This window comes from Myxine glutinosa, chromosome 10, assembly GCF_964187855.1.
Source record: "Myxine glutinosa chromosome 10, kmMyxGlut1.1, whole genome shotgun sequence".
Taxonomy (NCBI): Eukaryota; Metazoa; Chordata; class Myxini; order Myxiniformes; family Myxinidae; genus Myxine; species Myxine glutinosa.
In genome coordinates, this window is record NC_136270.1 from 41,610,053 (window position 1) to 41,631,273 (window position 21,221).

Sequence of the window (21,221 nt, forward strand, 5' to 3'; positions counted from 1 at the left end):
GGACACATAAAAAATATATAATAAAGGGAGTGGGAGACAAGATGGGGAGAGAGGGGGAAACACACAAGTACAACATTTGAGAGCAGGGACATCAGGAGATCTGTGGGAGGGAGAGGGCTTGAGGCGTGGGAAGGGGGGTGGAGGGTGGGAGAGGTATAAAACTCATGGACACTGCTAGGACTTCCAGGAAAGAAGTTGGTATCTCAAAAAAGTGGATCTGGGGTGAATTAACGGGGGTAGAAAAGATCAAGGTTTTGGATGGGGGAAGATAAGAGATGGTGGTGAACAGCTGTTTTGAAGACCTGGAGGGAGGAGTGGGATTGAAGAGACTGAGGGAGTTTGTTCCAGAGGCGGGAGAAAAGAGGAATGAAAGAGTGAAGGTTTGCAGAGAGTCTTGATTTTGGCAGTTTCACCAGAAGAGGGTTGCTGGCAGATCTTGCGTGACCTGTCAAAGTATTTGGGGGACAGCACAGACAGAGCTGGGGGGGGGGGGGGCTAGGCCGGAGAGGAGTCGGTAGAAGACAGAAGGACCACAACCTGCCTGCGGTGAGTGAGTGAAAGGGCCTCGGAGTTTGCTTCATCGCGGGAGATTCCAATGATCCTGAAAGCTTTGGTTTCAACAGCGTGAAGCCGAGCTCGGTGTGAGGCAGGAGCACCAGCCCACAGGGGAGAGCAGTATTCCATTGAGCTGCGGATGAAAGCCTTGTATGTGGTGAGGAGCTCAGGTGTGCCAAGGAAGGACTTCGCACGACGGAGGATGCCCAGTCGGCGACTGGCTTTGGAGGCCAGCTTGGAAATGTGGTTTTCCCAGGAAAGATCATGGCAGATAGTGAGACCCAAGAGCTTGAGTGACAACTTATTGGAGCGGATTGTTGAGAAAGTAGATGGGAAGGTTTTCCAGTCGGTCTTTTCGGAGAGACATAGTGAGAGTGTGAGATTTGTCTGGATTGAAAGACATGTTCCACTTGTTTGACCAGTCAGTGATTTTGTCCAGGTCTGCAGAGAGTGAGGAGGCTGCAGACTGCCGATCTGAGGGATGAGGAATGGAGCAGCAGAGAGTGGTGTCATCAGCAAAGAGATAGAGAGGATTTTCCAGAGAGTCGGAGAGATCATTGATGAAGACCAGAAAAAGCCCAAGGCCCACAACACTGTTTTGGTGAACTCCAGCGTGAACAGGAAGGGAAGATGAGAGAAATCCATTCAGGGCCACACGTTGATTACGACCAGAGAGAAAGTCGCCAAGCCATGCGTGGAGATGTCCATGGATACCATAGAAGGAGAGTTTGGTGAGCAGAGCATGCTGCCAGACCATTTTGAAGGCATGTGATATGTCAAGGGAGACGGCTCTAATTTCCTGTTTGACATTGAGGACCTCCATCCATTGTTGAGACAGCAGAAGCAGCATGTCCAGGGTAGAGTGACCTGGTCTGAAACCAGATTGATCAGAGATTAAGCCATTGCAGAAAAGGAAGGAATTGATATCTGAAGCAATGATGGTTTCCATGACTTTGCTGATAATTGGGAGCAGGCTGATTGGTCTGTAGTTGCAAGGATCTGTTTTTGAACCTTTTTTGTGTATAGCGGTAATGTTGGCTGATTTTCAAGCTGATGGCAGCTTACCTTGAGCAAAAGAGAGGGTGAAGAGAACAGAGAGACAGTGAGAAAGAGCGGAAGAGCAGGATTTTAGGACCCGTGGGCTGATGCCATCTGGTCCAGTTGCAGAACCTGAGTCGAGGATTGACAGAAACTTGTCCACCTTGTCAGGAGAGAAGGACACAAAGCCCAGGAACAGCTGTGTACGACTGGGTACGGTGGGTACAGAGAGAGACGGGTTTGGGACCCAATATTTTGAGGCAAACACAGAGTTGAGGCCTTCAGCTTTTTCACGTGCGGAGTCAGCTGTGTAACTGTTTGAGGTAAGGGAGGTTTTGATTTGACCACGGGTCCTAAAATACCACAGATTTGAGGTAAAACCACAGATTTGATCAGACAGCTCCAGGATTTGGAAGAGGGAGACAGGTTTGAGAGTTCTGTCTTGAGAGTCACGAGATATTGTTTCCTGGCTCTCCTGAGGATGGACACACACTTGTTCCGGGCTTTGTGAAAGGAAATGAGGTTGCCTTCCTTTGGATTTGCCTTCCAGGAGGCGAAGGCAAGATGTTTCAGGGCAACTGCCTCACCACAAGATTGTACCATGGACGGGAGGAAGGGTAGGACAACTGCAGATGAGATGGGATAAATCTGTGCATGAGAGAGAGCAATAATTTACTTTAGTAGAATTCCCAGGATGAGTTGATGTCAGAAGCGGTAGAGATGGGAGACCAGTCCAGATGATTGATGACTGCTTGAAGACCGTGCCAGTTGGCCGGACTTGTCGACGCTGAGGAGGCTCTCTGAGAATGGCCAGAGAGATATCCACTTTATCAAGCATATGGTCAGATGAACCGATTGGAGCAGAAGAAGAGCAGCAGACATTTGCAGGGAAGTTTGTCATAACCAAGTCTAGAAGAAAAGATACTCCGTTGAATGAGAAACGGGTCTGGAAATTGACAGATTGTTTCAGTCCCAGTTGGTCGCAGAAGTCCTTTGCTGAGGTGCCATGGCTGATGAGAGAGGTACGCACACCCAGCCAGCTGGCATGATGACAGTTGAAATCACCACATATGAGGAAGAGAGAGTTGGGATGGGTTGATAGAAGTTGGTCCATATTATCAGACAGCGAGATGTAGATGGAGTCATCACTGTTTGGTGGACGGTACAGAACACATATGAACAAAAGGTGGGAGTGAAGGGGAAGCCGTAGCCAGAGGTACTTCTGGGGGTGAGCTGGAGAGAGGGCAGTGCTGGGAGAGTGAGGAAGAGATTTTTTGATAAAGATAGCAACCCCATCTCCAGGATGAGGCTCAGGTCTATCATACCGGAGGAGGGAGCAACCAGGGAGAGATATTAAGGAATCGGAGACATCTTGAAGGAGGAAAGTTTCTGTTCAGCAGATTATGTCTGGTTTGTCAGAAGCAACATGTATCGAGAGGTCAATCGGGTTTGAGCGACGGCCCTGGATTTTTGAGGTCCATACCGTTAAGGAAAAGGAAGGGGGAGCATCGGATACAGGACAGGGGAGGGGTAGGGTAAGATGAGGAAGAGGAGGAGGAGGTAGGGAGAGCTGTTGATAGTGTCAGCGATTTCAGAAGAGCTAGGAGAAAGGGAAGGATGAGGACAAAATGTGAGGTGTTGTTTTAAGGGGGGGGGGGGCAGAGCGAGGAAGAAGGTTGGAGGAGATGGAGGTGAGAGTTGGAAGGGAGGGGAAGTGTGGAGGACGCTTTGTTGAGGAGGCGTGAGAGGGGAGAATTGGAGAAAATAGGAGGGGTGGGGAGATTTGAAGGGGAGGGGTGATGGTGGAGTTTTGGAGGGGAGGGGTGAGGGTGGAGTTCAGGAGGGGAGGGTGAGGGGGTAGTTTAGGAGGGGAGGGGGAAGTTTAGGAGGGGAGGGGCGAGGGGGGAGTTTAGGAGGGGAGGGGCAAGGGGGGAGATTTGAAAGGGATGGGTGAGGGGGGAGTTTGAATTGTGAACCCAGCAGAGTTTTGCGTGTTGGCTGTTTAAAGTGATAGGACGTCTTCAAGTTTAATCATTGGGAGGAGGAAGGGAAGGCTAGTGACAAGTTAAAATTGTGACATAATATAATGTCCATTTATCATCTATCGAGAAGCTATTGAGGCTTTCAACCAGAATTCCCCCTCACCCTTGTCTTCCCTTCCCCTCTCAAGTTCATTGCTACTTAACTTACTCCCATTTTTTCTGCAGCAAATCTTTTGTGAAAATAGTTTCTCTCACTCCAACCTGACTTGGCGCGTTCTTTCTGATTGATGTCAGGTTTGAATTTCCTGAGGCGTTGCTTCTGGACGAATTTCTTCAAAAAACAGATGCTTCTGAGCCTGCCTCATACATCCTTCACGCTGTGCTGGTGCACAGCGGAGACAACCACGGGGGGCACTACGTGGTTTACCTCAACCCTTGTGGTGATGGAAAAGTATGGTTTTTCCAACTTTTTTTTTTTTTTCCCCTCGTCACTTTTTTTTTTTTTTTTTTTTTCTTTTTTTTTTGTATACAAGATCGAGGCTCGTGAAAGAGCGAACATTAATCACACAGAAAGACAAACAGACACATAAAACAAATAACATCGGGAGCGGTAGACAAGATGGGAAGAGAGGGGGAAGGACACAAACACAACATTTGAGAGCAGGGACCGAGAGACATGGAGACATCGAGAGATCTGTGGGAGGGAGAGGGCTTTCGGGGGGAGGCATGTGAAGGGGAGGGTGGGAGAGGTATAAACATATGGACACTGCCAGGATTTCCAGGAAATAAGTTGGAATTTCAAACAAGGTGGATCTGGGGTGAATTAGTGGGGGTAGAAAAGATCAAGGTTATGGATGGGGGAAGATAAGAGATGGTGGTGAACAGCTGTTTTAAAGACCTGGAGGGAGGAGAGGGATTGAAGGGAGTGTGGGAGTTTGTTCCACAGGCGGGAGAAAAGAGGAATGAAAGAGTGAAGGTGAGCAGAGAGCCGAGATTTCGGCAGTTTAACCATCAGAGGGTTGCTGGCAGATCTTGTGCGACCTGTAGGAATATTTGGGGGACAGAGCACAGAGAGAGCTGGGGGAGCAAGGCCGGAGAGGAGTCGGTAGAAGACTTTTCAGTTTCCTATGCCTCCATCTTCACACTTTCTCTTCAATAACACAGTTTTGTTATAATCCTATTTAGGGTTAAAATACCTTGCAAATATCATCTTTGGTCCTATGTTTCTCCAAACGAAAAACTCACATTGAGTGCAACGATGTTATAAAGGTGTTTTGGAATGTAGCAATGTCTGCTTCCTTATACAGTTCCCCATGTGCCCTGCAGTGGTGCAAGTTTGATGATGATGTGGTGTCTCGATGCACAAATAAAGAGGCCATCGAGCACAACTTTGGTGGCTTGGATGATGATTTCTCCGTGCGGCATTGCACCAACGCCTATATGCTCGTCTACATAAATGAGAACACACTCGGTGAGTTCTCGGCTGCATCTGGTGCTTCATCTCCCTCACGTGCAAGTTGACCTGATGGAGTGTCTTCTGTGTGTGATCGAAAGCAGAGTCAATGTCGCTGGGCTTTTTGTTACTTTCGCAATTAGTTATTCCATCACAGCACCTGATAACTAATAACAATTGGAAAAAATAACCCAACATACTGACCCCAATGTTTTTCGTTCCTAAATCGGAATATAATATTTCTTCATTGTATGGAATAATGGCTATGTAAGTTTATACAGGGTATCCATAAAATCCTTGTTCAACTTTGAACTTTTATTACTTTTGATGCATACACAATAGAAACAAACCATAAATGGTGCATGAAAACATAATTCATAAAGTTAATCAATGCTGTTCAAGTTCAAATTTTTGGCCTTCAACATAACCTCCATCCTTCGTAATACATCGTTCAATCCGATTTCCCAACTTGTTGAAAACATTCTCCAGTTACTGCCGAGTAATTGCATAAATTGCACTTGTGATTGGAGCCCTAATTTCATCCAAGGAACGTGGTTTTGATGAGTAAACAGTTTTACATTGCCCCATAAAATTTAGTCCAATGGGGATAGTTCAGGCGAACGACGTAAGCAAGCAATTGGTTCACCTCTAGCGATCCACTTGTCTGGGAAGAAATCGTTTGAGAACTTTCGCCCATTTGAAACATATTGGCAGAGAGCCTAGTCTTGCTGGTACAATGTTGTATGTGAAGCACTTGATCATCGTAGTTCGGGCAGCAAATGTGGTAATTGTGATGTTTGACTTTACCACTGATGTAAATGTTGCCTCCTCAGAAAATGTCAACTTGGCAAGAAACGCAGGGGAATTTTTTATTTTTTTGTATACAAAGTCGAGGCTCGTTCCATGTAAGAGCTAACACATACAACACAAAAGCATAAACATAAACAGAAGCACACATGAAACATAATAAAGGGAGCGGGAGACAAGAGGGTGGAGAGTGAGATGGAAGCACAACAACAGTGGCGAACAGGGACATCGGGAGATCTGTGGAATAGAGAGAGGGCGGGGTACACGGTATACCTCATTATTATGCACTGCACTTGTGATCCCCATATTTACAAAGTGAAAACATGTTTTTAGAAATTTTTACTTTGCAAATCTCCATGATGCAAAGACGAACATATTGGATTTCGGTATTTAAGGTCATAGAAGGTAAAAATGGGACACTTGAGAACAGCTGAAGGGATTTATTACCACCGCCACCAAAGGTGGATGGAGGTTATGTTTTCACCCCTGTCTGTCTGTCTTTCTGTTTGTGAACAAGATATCTTAAAAGGTTGTGGACAGATTCAGACGAAATTTGGCAGAGAGGTAGCGTATGTGACAAGGACGAAATGATTAGATTTTGGTGAAGATCCAGCTACTAGGATCCGGCTACTAGAATTTTAAAAGTAATTCTTCACCATTGGGAGATGGGGCTAAAAACGATACATCGCAGGATATCTCAAAAAGTTGTGGAAAGATTTGGACAAAACTTGGTGGAGAGGTTGTGTGTGTGACAAGGACTAATCGATTCGATTTTGGTGAAAACCTGAATATTAATTCGGATATGAGGATTATTTAATTTTTTATGTGATTCTTCACAATTGAGAGATGGGGCTAAAACCAACATTTAGCAGGATATCTCAAAAAGTTATAGATGGATTTGGACGGAACTTGGTGGACAAGGAAGAATCAATTCTATTTTGGTGAAGTTCTGGATCCGGATCCAGCTCGTAGAATTTTAAAATTGATTCTTCACCGTTGGGAGATTGGGCCAAAAACGATATATTGCAGGATATCTCAAAACTTTTTGGACGGATGATTTTGATTGAATGTGATTCTGTATCATGATTTTCTGGTCTACTCTAGGATACAAAACGTAAACTGTTCACCTAGCGGATGTTCACTCTCTACCGAGTGCCGTTCTAGTTAAACATGGTATGTGTATGTATAATGATATAATAATGTGGGCGGAGGCATATCGGTCGAAGTTGCGACGTCAGAGTGCCGTTCTCGTTTAAAAGGTGGTAGATGAGGTAGGTTGGCTAACCTACAACAAATTACACCGATGGACTGGAGATTGAGAAATGCAGTTGTTAAGGGTGACAATGGAGAGACATCTCCACTGTTTTATTAAAGAAAATTTGACTGATAAAATTCTTATCCTGCTGGGACGTTGCATTTACAAAAGAGATATTGTAAAAAGACAACAAACCACTATGTTTAACCAGGTACATAGCAACTCTTCAATGTCTCAAATGTTAAATATAGTATGCATCCTGTGCTGCTTGACGTTGTCCTATATGCAGGAATACAAACTTTGCACGTATCCCCACCATCACTCACAGATTACGTGTTGCACTCCACCTTGGATTCAGACATCCCTCCACAGCTGATTGAGCGGTTACAGGAAGAAAAGAGAATCGAGGCACAAAAGCGCAAGGAGCGGCAGGAGGCTCACCTGTACATGCAAGTGCAGGTAAGCTGTGGCCATGCATTTCTTTTTCCTTTACAGGGGCAAGATTTATTGAATGAAGAGCAAGGTTTATCTGGCCGTGGGACAAACGTCATTGCAATAAATGTTCAGGGAAGAGTGGGGGGACTGCAACCAGCAAGTAAGATGGTTCAGTTGATGGGGCTAATAAAGGTCATGGGTCAGAATTGGCGATGAAATTAGTTGCGGTGCACTGCTTGATTGAATTGAAGTCTTGGAGGGAAGAGTGAGACAGAAGAGCCTCTGGAAGTTAGAGAAGCGAGGAATAAGAATTAAGGTGTGCAGTCAGCTTGGATTTTGGAAGTTTAACCATAGGGGTTTGCTGGAAGAATGCGTGCATCCTGGAGTTGCCGGGGCCAGTCAGAGGTCTGATAGAGCAGAGGGAGAAATATTGGCAGATTATTTAATAGCAGACACCAACCAATCTGCAATGTGAAAGCAACAGACAATGTGCTTTGGCCTCATCACCGGAGATTCCAATAATGTTGAGAGCGCTTACATTCTGCAGAATCTAGGAGAGACAGATGTGATGCAAGAGGACAGTAGCAGAGAGCAGAACACCATTGAGCTCCTGACGAGCTTCAAAAAAAAGTGTGGTTATGTTGAAAAAAAAATAAAAGTTGTTGCTTGCTCATTTTCCTTTCCAGATTAGGTTAAGTTATTTTCATTGCTGGCGAATGATTTTTGAACCCAAACTTTATGCTTGATGGAATCAAACTTTGCAGGTGTAGTGGATCATTACCATCTGAGCATTTATGCTTCGCGGTAAGCAGGTTTAACCAGCACTTAATTTGGAATTTGATGATGTCGAGTCTCCTCCGGCAATGATGGCGTGTTTGCCATCATATTGCCTTTCTATGGCTGGTATAGACAGGGGGTCGCCACTCCTCTCCGTCCCTCTGTTGGCCATTGGGGAATTCACCCTCTTCCGCCTGTGCTGTTGCAGTCGACTAGACTCTCATCCACCAGATGTGCAGAGCCATCTGCCATTTAAACCGCAGAGCTGCGGACCGTAACCCTGGTAAGGGAGGCTGACAGGTAAGGGAGGCTGTGTGTAAAGTAACCTTGCCCACAGGTGACCTGGGGTTATGCAACGCAGGGGCATCCATCTCCCTGAGGCATCAGAAGACACCCCCAAATTTGGAATTTAATTACTCGGAAAATTAGGAAAATTACTCAGAATTGCAAATATATGCAATTACAAATATCGTCGAAAGCACCCGGCGTTGCCGGGGTTCTTTTTGAATGAATTTACTACTATAATTCAGCTTTTACTTGTGGCGGTAGAAGATTGACTACGATAATTGAGCTTTTACTCACGGCCGTAGAAGATTGACTGCTATAATTCAGCTCAGCTTTTAATTGCGAAATGGGCCCAGCCCGGCCGAGGCAGCTTTGACCGGCCTCACCACCGAGCCTATAACCTTCCCGGGGCCCGTCCCGACATTTTTGGTTCTTTTTGAATGAATTTACTAGGATAATTCAGCTTTTACTCGCGGCCGTAGAAGATTGACTACTATAATTCAGCTCAGCTTTTAATTGCGAAATGGGCCCAGCCCGGCCGAGGCGTCCTCGACCGGCCTCGCCACCTAGCCTAAAACCTTCCCGGGGCCCGGCCCGACATTTTTGTGTTAGAGGTTTCCTCCTATCTTTCACCGTTTAGGAGATTAGCGCATGCAGACAAACAAACAAACAAACAAATGAAAAATCGGTCAGAGACCGAGGACTTGCCGGAATGTACTTTTTTATCTGCCATGTTGGACAAATATGGCGGCCGAACCACGTGTCTGATGACTTCATCATTATTTGTTTTCTAAACTAATTTATTCCTCCATTATGCTCAAGAAATTTTATCCTGATCGGATGAAGTTTTGTACTTGTCGAATTATGACGTCATATTGGAGGCACCTATGACATCATCATTAACATATTTTATTCCCCATGGAGAGTTCTTTCCATGAGCCATGTCTCAATTTTTTCTATTCAGCACTTTCAGAGATATAGAGGTGCAAAGTTTTCCAGTTTTTCGGTTTTTCCAAGATGGCGGCAGAGCCACGTGACCAATGACGTCATAATTATTTTTTTCTCCACCGGTTTATGCCGACATGGCACTCAAGAAATTGCATCTTGATTGGATGAAGTTTTGTACTTGTCGAATTATCAAATTATGACGTCATAATGGCGGCCTTGGGCCGAGCGAGTTACAAATTGGGCACAGTCTATTCCAGGGCAAGACAAATATGTGTGTAAAGTTTGGCGATTCTATGTGCAACGGTGTAGACGTAGTGCTGCGCACAGACAGACAGACAAACAGATGAAAAATCGGTCAGAGACCGAGGACTTGCCGGAATTTACTTTTTTATCGGCCATTTAGGACAAATATGGCGGCCGAACCACGTGACCGATGGCATCATCGTTAACATATTTTATTCCACATGGAGAGTTCTTTACAATGAGCCATGTCTCAATTTTTTCTATTCAGCACTTTTGGAGATATGGAGGTGCAAAGGTTTTTGGTTTTTCCAAGATGGCGGCTGAACCACGTGACTGATGACGTCATCATTAACATATCTTATTCCCCATGGAGAGTTCTTTACAATGAGCCATGTCTCAATTCTTTCTATTCAGCACTTTCGGAGATATGGACGTGCAAAGTTTTTCGGTTTTTCCAAGATGGCGGCCGAACCACGTGACTGATGATGTCATCATTAACATATTTTATTCCCCATGGAGAGTTCTTTACAAAGAGCCATGTCTCAATGTTTTCTTTTCAGCACTTTCGGAGATATAGAGGTGCAAAGTTTTTCGGTTTTTCCAAGATGGCGGCCGAACCACGTGACCGATGACGTCATCAATTGGGCACAGTCTATTCCAGGGCAAGACAAATACGTGTGCAAAAGTTTCGCGATTCTACATGCAACGGTGTAGACGTAGTGCTACAGACTGACAAACCAACCGATTAACATACTTGCCGGAATCTTTTCCGGCAAGTAACAAACCAACCGATCAACATACTTGCCGGAATCTTTTCCGACAAGTAACAAACAAACAAACAAAAACTTTCTTTTATATATGTAGAAGATATATATTCTGCTAAAGTTACCACATTTCTGCCATTTGATGGGTTTTCACTAATTTATCTCAAATTTGGTTCATCTCGAGAGGAATGTAAATTTGAAACGAATTAATTAGGATGAAGGAGAAAGGGGGCTTTAATCGTTGCTGAGTTGTATCACCTGACTTATCCACTCTTCTTGGTTGTATGGTGAATATCAAAGTCATAACTTTTACCAAGATCTTGATATTTCTTCAAGAAGAAAATTTCCACAGAGCAATATAGTAAGTCCCCGGTTTACATCGGGGCTGCGTTCCTGAAATAAAAGTGCGACAGCTGTTGAAATGCCGGAAATCAAAGCAATTTTTCTCCTAAGAGTTAATGGAATAAGCAGGTGATTTATTTCTGGCATTGCAACTTCACATAATATATTTCACTTTTACCTGTGATATATATATTTTTTTATTAATTAATGGCAGTTATATTCAAGTACACATCGGTAAAAATAAATAAAAACTGTTACCAGACATCTATACTAATAAAAGACACAAGCGTTACGCCTTGGTCCCCCGTCGGTGAAGTGATGCGAGTTGACAAAGTGGAAGACGCCAGGCGGCCATCTTGGATTTTGACGTGGCGACCTAATTTTCAATAGGGTTCTTCCATATGCCTAGTTACACCCACACACCAAATTAGAATTCGGTCCTTCGCTTACTTTTATAAAGATATTGCAGTGCACGTACGCATGCACGCACGGACGCACACACAGACGGAGGGGAAAACCATAGTCCCCCTTTCGCTCCGCGGTGCGACGGGGGACAATAATAATAGCCATAATATAATAACAGACGTGTGTTTGTGTGTGTGTTTTATGTGTGTGTGTGTGTGTGTGTGTGTGTGTTTTATGTGTGTGTGTGTGTGTGTGTGTGTTTTTGTGTGTGTGTTTTTGTGTGTGTGTTTTTGTGTGTGTGTTTTTGTGTGTGTGTGTGTTTTTGTGTGTGTGTGTGTTTGTGTGTGTGTGTGTGTGTTTTTGTGTGTGTGTGTTTGTTTGTTTGTTTGTTTTTTTTTTGTATACAAGATCGAGGCTCGTGAAAGAGCGAACATTAATCACACAGAAAGACAAACCGACACATAAAACATATAACATCGGGAGCGGTAGACAAGATGGGGAGAGAGGGGGAAGGACACAAACACAACATTTGAGAGCAGGGACCGAGAGACATGGAGACATCGAGAGATCTGAGAGAGGGCGAGGGCTTTGGGGGGGGGGCATGGGAAGGGGGCGGTGGGAGAGGTATAAAACATATGGACACTGCCAGGACTTCCAGGAAAGAAGTTGGAATTTCAAACAAGGTGGATCTGGGGTGAATTAGCGGGGGTAGAAAAGATCAAGGTTTTGGATGGGGGAAGATAAGAGATGGTGGTGAACAGCTGTTTTAAAGACCTGGAGGGAGGAGTGGGATTGAAGGGAGTGAGGGAGTTTGTTCCAGAGGCGGGAGAAAAGAGGAATGAAAGAGTGAAGGTGAGCAGAGAGCCGAGATTTCGGCAGTTTAACCATCAGAGGGTTGCTGGCAGATCTTGTGCGACCTGTAGGAATATTTGGGGGACAGAGCACAGAGAGAGCTGGGGGTGCAAGGCCGGAGAGGAGTCGGTAGAAGACAGAAAGACCACCTACCTGCCTGCGGTGAGTGAGTGAAAGGCCCTCAGAGATAGCTTCATCGCGGGAGATTCCAATAATTCTGAAAGCTTTGGTTTCAACAGCGTGAAGCCGAGCTAGGTGTGAGGCAGGAGCACTGGCCCATAGGGGAGAACAGTATTCCATTGAGCTGCGGATGAAAGCCTTGTATGTGGTGAGGAGCTCAGGTGTGCCGAGGAAGGACTTCGCACGACGGAGGATGCCCAGTCGGCGACTGGCTTTGGAGGCCAGCTTCGAAATGTGGTTTTCCCAAGAAAGATCATGGCAGATAGTGAGACCCAAAATCTTGAGCGACAGAACTTCTTGGAGAGGATTGTTGAGAAAGTAGATGGGAGGGTTGTCCAGTCGATCTTTTCAGAGAGACATAGTAAGAGTGTGAGATTTGTCAGGATTGAAAGACATGTTCCACTTGTTTGACCAGTCTGTGATTTTGTCCAGGTCTTCAGAGAGTGAGGAGGCAGCAGACTGCCGATCTGAGGGAAGAGGAATGGAGCGGCAGAGAGTGGAGTCATCAGCAAAGAGATAGAGAGGATTTTCGAGAGAGTCAGAGAGATCATTGATGAAGACCAGAAAAAGCACGGGGCCCAGAACACTGCCTTGGGGAACTCCAGCCTGAACAGGAAGAGGAGATGAGAGAAACCCATTCAGGGCCACACGTTGACGACGACTAGAGAGGAAGTCCGCCAGCCATGCATGGAGATTTCCATGGATACCAAAGGAGGAGAGTTTGGTGAGCAGAGCGGGGTGCCAGACCGTGTCGAAGGCACGTGATATGTCGAGGGAGACAGCTCTAATTTCCTGTTTGGCATTGAGGACCTCCATCCATTGTTGAGACAGCAGAAGCAGCATGTCCAGAGTAGAGTGACCTGGTCTGAAACCAAATTGATGATCAGAGATCAAGCCATTGGAGAAGAGGAAAGATTTCATATCCGAAGCAATGATGGATTCCATGACTTTGCTGATAATTGGGAGAAGGCTGATTGGTCTGTAGTTGCTAGGATCTGTTTTTGCACCTTTTTTGTGCAAAGCGGTGATGTTGGCTGATTTCCAAGCAGATGGCAGTTGACCTTGAGCAAAAGAGAGGGTGAAGAGAACAGAGAGAGGGTGAGATAGAGCAGCAGAGCAGGATTTTAGGACCCGTGGGCTGATGCCGTCGGGTCCAGTTGTAGAATCAGAGTCGAGGGTTGACAGAAACTTTTCCACCTTGTCAGGAGGAAAGGACACGGAGTCCAGGAGCAGCAGGGTACGACTGGGTATGGTGGGTACAGAGAGGGATGGGTTTGGGACACAAGATTTAGAGGCAAACACAGAGTTGAGGCATTCAGCTTTTTCACGTGCGGAGTCAGCTGTGTAGCCGTTTGAGGTAAGGGAGGGGATGGAGGGGGAACAAACACCAGAAACGGATTTGACCAGACGCCACCAGGATTTGGAAGAGGGAGACAGATAAGAGAGTTCGGTCTTGAGAACGGAGAGATATTGTTTCCTGGCTCTCCTGAGGGTGGACACACACTTGTTTCGGGCTTTGTGAAAGGAAATGAGGTTTCCTTCCGTTGGATTTGCTTTCCAGGAGACGAAGGCAAGTTGTTTCTGGGCAACAGCCTCACCACAAGATTCCGTGTACCATGGACGGGAGGAAGGGTATGACAACTGAAGACGAGATGGGATAAATCTGTGCATGAGAGAGAGCAATTTACTTTGGAAGAATTCCCAGGATGAGTTGATGTCAGAGGTGGTAGAGATGGGAGACCAGTCCAGATGATTGATGGCTGCTTGAAGACCGTGCCAGTTGGCCTGAGTGAAATGCCAGACTCGTCGACGCTGAGCAGGCTCCCTGAGGATGGTCAGAGAGATGTCCACTTTAACAAGGACATGATCAGATGATCCGATCGGAGCAGAAGAAGAGCAACAGACATTTTCAGGGAAGTTAGTCATAACCAAGTCCAGAAGAGAAGATGTTCCGTTGACTGAGATCCGGGTCGGGAAATTGACAGATTGTGTCAGTCCCAGTGAGTCGCAGAAGTCCTTTGCTGAAGAGCCATGGCTGGTGAGAGAGGTACCCACACCCAGCCAACTGGCATGGTGACAATTGAAATCACCACATATGAGGAAGAGAGAGTTGGGATGAGTAGATAGAAGTTGGTCCATATCATCAGACAGCGAGATGTAGATGGAGTCATCACTGTTTGGTGGACGGTACAACACACATATGAACAAGAGGTGGGAGCGAAGGGGAAGCCGTAGCCAGAGGTATTCCTGGGGGTGAGGTGGAGAGAGTGCAGTGCAGGGCGAGTGAGGAAGAGAGTTTTTGATAAAGATAGCAACCCCGCCTCCAGGACGAGGCTCAGGTCTATCATACCGGAGGAGGGAGTAGCCCGGGAGAGATACTATGGAATCAGAGACATCATAAAGGAGGAAAGTTTCTGTTAAGCAGATCACGTCTGGTTTGACAGAAGCAACCTGTATGGAGAGATCAGTTAAGTTTGAACGAAGGCCCCGGATGTTTGAGGTCCATACCGTTAATGAAGAGGAAGGGGGAGCATCAGATACAGAACAGGGGGGAGGAGGGGTAGGGTAAGATGTGGAAGAGGTGGAAGAGATAGGGAGAGCTGTTGAAGGTGTGTCAGAGATTTCAGAATAGCTCGGAGAAAGGGAAGGATGGGGCGGACAAAAGGTTTGATGGTGATTGGGTGAGCCACAATGAGGTGTTATTTGAGGAGGGGGAAGAGCGAGGCAGAAGGTTGGGGGAGATGGAGGTGAGAGTTTGAAGGGGGAAGAAGCGGGGAGGACGCTTTGAGGAGGGGGAGTGAGAGGGGGGAAATTGAGAAGCAATGAGGGTGGGGAGATTTGAAGGGGAGGGGTGAGGGGGGAGTTTGGGAGGGAAGGGACAAGGGGAGGGATTTGAAAGGGATGGGATATGGGGGAGATTTGGAGGGGAGGGGTGAGGCAGGAGTCTAGGAGGGGAGGGGCGAGGGGGCGTCTTGGTGGGGAGGGGTGAGGGGGTAGTTTAGGAGGGAGGGGGCAAGGGGGGAGATTTGAAAGGGATGGGTGATGGGGAAGATTTGGAGGGGAGGGGTGATGGGGAAGATTTGGAGGGGAGGGGTTATGGGGAAGATTTGGAGTGGAGGGGTGAGATTGGATTTTTGAAAGTGTACGATTTATGGGAAACGAACATTTATTGCAAAATGAGTTTCTTGTGACCTTCGAGTTAAAAATACGTTTAAGGACGCTGGATGGAGGATGGAGTGCAGGAGAGTTTAGGGAATGTAGAAAAAAGGCACTATAGGAGATGGATATTTTTTTTGGGATGAATTGATTTGGTGAGCAAGTCGAAAGCAGCCTTTTAAAGAAGAAGAAGAAAAAGGTGTTATAAAATATGACGGAATACATAACTTGAGGGGAAAGTGTAAACATTGAAGGTTAATGAGTGAAAACTATCTGGGGAAATGGGGGAGAAACACGTGGTCGAAGAACGAACGAACGAATAAGAATGAATAAACGAATGAGAACAGAGAAGGAAATGTTTTTTTTTTTGTTTTTTGTTTTTTGTTTTTTTTTGAGTTGAGATTTACACAAGGAAGTAGGCTATGGGTGAAAAGACTGGGAATACAGAGAACGAAAGTTATTGGATCACAAACGACGGACCGCTGAGAGAAAAACAAAGCCTCAAGGTTGTACAGTGCACACTGTACAAGGCCTCAAGACACGACACGGCAAACAGACGATCAATTTATGAAAGATAAACACCGAGAAACAACCAAAGTTGCACACAATAACTTCACACACCGAAAGATAAATACAGTTTCGACAAAATACAATTGTGAACAGACTTAACTTCGAAAAACGTGGAGACCGTGTGGAGCTTCGAAAATCCCTCCCACCGTCTCCGAGATCTCGCGAGATCTCGTGTTTTTTGTTTGTGTGTGTGTTTGTGTTTTGTTTTTTTGTTGTTGGTTGGTATCTCCACAATAACATTGCCTCTGTATGACGGATACAGTTTGTGTCTATTTTTAGGTATTAAATAGGTGGGGATTCACATGTTGGATATACAGAACATTTTCGACCATTTGAGGCAGAAGCATTCCCGACTCGACAAGGCGGTTCTGAGATTTTTAAAAGAGAGCAGGAAATCCATACAGTGTTATAGATTACATATAGGCTCCTTCGCTCACCCCAGTTATGTCTGGGCACGTTGCATATATAGAGCCTTGCGGCTCTGAAAATGCCATAACACCTTCAAAACAAACTTCTGTATTTAAAAAGAAGAAGAAGATCCCTCTTTCTCTTATATTCAGTGAAGCAATTGGTTCACCATTTCGTTGAAGTGCTTGCCTGAATGCTAAAGCCACTTGCCAAGCACTCTGCAAGCTTCGATCTCGAAAAGCTTATATGGCGATACCGTGTTTGGTTCTCTGTAGGGACATCTCTGGAGTTAAGAAGGCAAAATAAATTGGAGGATTAGAATTGGTAAAGTAATGGGACAAGTGATGTATGGGTTTAGAGAGAATTGATAAATGTCAGGAGAGAAGGACACAGAGTCCAGGAGCAGCTGGGTACGACTGGGTAAGGTGGGTGCAGAGAGCAATGGGTTAGGGACACAAGATTTGGAGGCGAACACAGAGTTGAGGCATTCAGCTTTTTCAGGTGCCGTTTGAGGTAGGGGAGGGGATGGAGGGGGAACAAACACCAGAAACAGATTTGACCAGATGCCACCAGGATTTGGAGGATGGAGACAGGTTTGAGAGTTCAGTCTTCAGTGTGTCTGCTTGCCTTATATACCACAGGATTTCTATCAAATAACTTGATTATGATCAAACAATGTATGTAGAAAAAAAAAAACATTGAAAAAAAAATCACCAATGGGGTGGGGTAGAAGGGTGTTGTTGGGGTTTAGACCCACCGATTCATTCTGGTCTTCCCTTATCTTCTTTGAGATTACCTTTTTATATAAACCTGTAAGTCGAACCTTGTTTTCATTTCTGGTCTTTGCTGCTGTATCTAGTTTTCTCAGTACGTCAGCATAGTGTTCATCTATTTTCTTTTTTCATGCTCCCATTGTCAGAATGTACATTTCACAATCCTCTTCCACAGAAAAGGAACCTGTATGAGTATACGACAGCCCAAAATTTTATTTTATTACATGCCGCTTGAATTTATCGCTTTTTTCTGTATCACACCCCTCTCTTTCAGATAGTTACAGAGGACCAGTTCTGTGGGCACCAGGGGAATGATATGTATGATGAAGAGAAGGTGAAATATGCTGTTTTCAAGGTCCTCAAGAACTGTACGCTTTATGAGTTCATGCAGACGCTGTCACAAACCATGGTAAATGACAATTAATTACTTTTATGTGTACAAATCCAGGTTCATGGAATAAAAATGTAAGAGGCATTGGGAAGTAATACATTGACAGTGGAGATGTAGGGTAACACATGGACCTAACAAGGTGATTAAATCCAGGAGGAGGAACCAGGAAGGAAACCTCGTAGCCTGCAAGGTAAACCGCAGTGTGATGGAAAGAGGGAAAGCATCAACACCTGAGGCTGACATATGCATGATAACGCTGTCGAGACTCGCACGTGAAATGTATAAAAAGCACAGAATTGACGCATGAGGATACACGGGAACGGATTTGCGGTTGATGACACGCTGCAGTTGACACGGGAAGAAATCAACAACAGTTGGAAGAGACGAATCCAGAACTATCCTTGTGGCTTTTGGAGGTCATCTCTCTGAGCAGAAATAATTTCATTCATGGGTGGAGGAAGCCGGGACCGGAAAGCGATCTTGATACATTTACATGTCGGGTGTTTTTATTTGAATGAAAACTGTGTATCCTGTGGGGTTAGTAATCGGGAAAGGGTTTTCCTGTTGTTTAAGTCATTTTTTCTGTTCACTACCATCTCTTATCTTCCCCCATCCAAAACCTTGATCTTTTCTACCCCCGCTAATTTCACCCCAAATCCACTTTTTTGAAATACCAACTTCTTTCCTGGAAGTCCTTGGTGTACTGTGTTTATACTTCTCCCACCCACCCACCCCCCCCCTCCCCTTCCCACGCCTCCTCCCCCCAAGCCCTCTCCCTTCCACACATCTCCCTGCTCTCAAATGTTGTGTTTGTGTGCTTCCCCTTCTCTCCCCATCTTGTCTTCCGCTCCCTCTTTTTATATATTTTGTTTGTCTGGTTGATTTGTTTGTGAAGTAAATGTTAGCTCTTTCACGAGCCTCGATTCAGTATTCAAAAAAAAAAAAAATTGCATTGATCCTCACGCCTTGCTCTTTCCCAGGGTTATGCCCCTGACCAAATGCGCCTGTGGCCGATGCAAGCTCGTCGCAACGGCACCCGAAGGCCTGCCATGCTCGATTATGAGATGGAGAATGGCAGACATGTAAGCATGAGGTTCCACCTGAAACAAGCCTTTGTGGTTTGATAAATTACAATGGTTTGTTGTGACGTTTTGCTGGGGAGAAGTTGCAGGAATTTTCTACAACGATGTGCATTGGGTGTGGTACACACGTAATTACAAAGATAGTACTTAAGTTGGTTTTGCAACTTGTGGCATCTTACGATAATTCACCAAATGTCCGTCCGTCCGTTTGAAGGTATCGCAAAATCGGCTCAACCGATCGCAACGATATTTTGGGTGGGTATTCCTGGGACCCCTGGGAGTAAAATAGGCTATATTGTTTTTCCAAATTTTCCAGTTTTTCCAAACACGATGGAATAATATTTACCAATATGAACAGTGATGTGGCTTTTGTTGAAATTCTACAAATACTGTTTATTCTACTTACCAGGAGAGAGTGGATCGACTCCTGATGAACTCTTCCTATATAAATGTGCGGCTCCGAAGTAACATGGCAGCGTATGCAAAGCGACTGAGAAACAGGTGTAGCGGCCGCTTCCGTGTTACAGATTCGGCGCACACTCTTCACATATAAACGTGCGACTGAGAAAGATGTGCAGTGGCCGCTTCCGTTTTGCAGAATTCAATCTTTTTTCAAAATGGGCGCCATGTACTGTTTAGATTTTGATGATTTGCATGTGATATGATTCAACAGATGTTTATATGAATCGTTTAAAATAAAAAAGCCTTCAATTTCTGATATTTTGCCTTTTCATTTGGGCTTCCCAATTGAAGCCCCACCCATAGGGTGGGTACTGTTGCTAGTAAACTAAAATACATAAGTTATAAGGACAACACTTTTTTATGGCCTCAACATCAGCTCCTTTTCACCCCTCAGCCCAATGGGCTAAGGGGTATTGTCATCCGGGCGTCCGTCAACTTTTGGTTTCCGTCAATTTCAAGGAGAACGGCTTGTCTGATTAAATCCATTTTTGCAGTGTGTGTTGGGGTTGAGTAGAGGAAGGTTCCTTTCGAAAATGGGCGTGCTGCGATTTTCAATATGGCCGCCACGGCTGCCATCCGAGCTTCCGTCAACTTTTGGTTTCCGTCAATTTCGAGCAGAATGGCTTGTCCGATTAAATCCATTTTTGCAGTAAGTGTTGGGATTGAGTCGAGGAAGGTGCCTTTCTAAAATGGGCGCGCTGCGATTTTCAATATGGCCGCCACGGCAGCCATCTTGAAATTGGTTTCCGTCAATTTCGAGCAGAATGACTTGTCCAATTAAATCCATTATTGCAGTGCGTGTTGGGGTTGAGTAGAGGAAGGTTCATGGGCGCGAAATGGGTTAATGGTTCATGGGCGAAAATTTCATTACTTGCAGTTCCTACTCGGTATACAACTTCGCTTCAAATAACAAATTGTCATCAATGCTTCCTTTCACCATGCATGGGCTGAGGGGTTACGCCCGCTTTGCGGTGCTATTTATTAGTTGATGTACAGTCTTCCAGCATTCAACTTTGCCGAGCCTCGGAAGAATGGGAATTGGAACAGTAAACTTAGAACAGCTCCTCTCGGGATACCAGGAAAATGTAAAAAGTGTGAGCAGGGGTGTAAACTTGAACGTTTGATTCAGATTTGTAGTTTTACCATTTTTGTATGTTTTTCCTAATTGAAATATGGTCAACAAGACTGCTTCAAACTACAACAAAAGGCATTATAAGGCCATTTTCCCTGCTACAGCGGGGGTTAGCCTTGCGGGCCCCATGACTATCTTCTCCATTTTGCCCTATTTTCTGCATCTCCCCTTGTTAACCCCCTTTCCCGCATTTCTTCTTCCACCATCTTTAGCCAAGTCTTTCTCGGTCTTCCCCATCCTCTACTTCCTTCTACATTCATTTCCATCACTCTTCTCAACCAGTCACTTTCATCCTTCCTCAACACATGACCAAACCATCTCAACCTGTTTCTCTTCACAGCATCCATCACAGGCTCTATTCCCATCATCTTTTGCAATTCATCATTTGTCTTCCTCTTTCTCTCAACGATACTCCGCACATCCACTGAACCATTTGCATTTCCACCCTTTCCAGCCTTCGTTGCTGCTCTACGTTCATTACCCATGTCTCGTTCCCATAAATCATAACACTTCTCACACATGCAGCATACACCTTTCCCTTCAGCTTCAACAACACTCCCCTCCTCGTCAGCACGCCACTCAGTTCCCGAAACTTCTTCCATGCACATCTCATGGAAGAAGTGTGCATGTGGAGTGTGGAGGAGGAGACAGCAGGGTTGAAGGACAAAATGGGGGGATACTTGGATAAACAAGCATTCTGAGTATTGCGCTGCAATACATGGGCCATACCAAAGTTCAAAGTGCCATCACGTTGTCAAAAATGATCGAATATGCAAATTTATGCACGGTTGATGCTGGTTTTCAAACTTGATCTGAGGTATGCTGAGACACGTGTGTCACGTCTCGCCTTGTTGATAAGCCCGCAAGGTCGCTCCGTGCAGCGGCCTGCACGTATTGCACTGTGGGAATTATATACATTATTACCA

The 21,221-nt window shown here is 45.3% G+C and overlaps 1 protein-coding gene across 6 annotated transcripts in view; it reads left to right on the forward strand.

The window, feature by feature from the left end:
* Positions 1 to 21,221, forward strand: part of USP7 (ubiquitin specific peptidase 7) — a 240,151-nt gene that overhangs the window by 154,917 nt on the left and 64,013 nt on the right. For all 6 annotated transcript variants that reach the window (XM_068127513.2, XM_068127517.2, XM_068127516.2 and 3 more), the window contains exons 13-17: positions 3,870 to 4,026; positions 4,902 to 5,046; positions 7,419 to 7,549; positions 17,503 to 17,637; positions 18,600 to 18,701. In XM_068127513.2, coding sequence (XP_067983614.1) covers positions 3,870 to 4,026; positions 4,902 to 5,046; positions 7,419 to 7,549; positions 17,503 to 17,637; positions 18,600 to 18,701 — 670 coding nt within the window. The remainder of the gene's footprint in view (positions 1 to 3,869; positions 4,027 to 4,901; positions 5,047 to 7,418; positions 7,550 to 17,502; positions 17,638 to 18,599; positions 18,702 to 21,221) is intronic.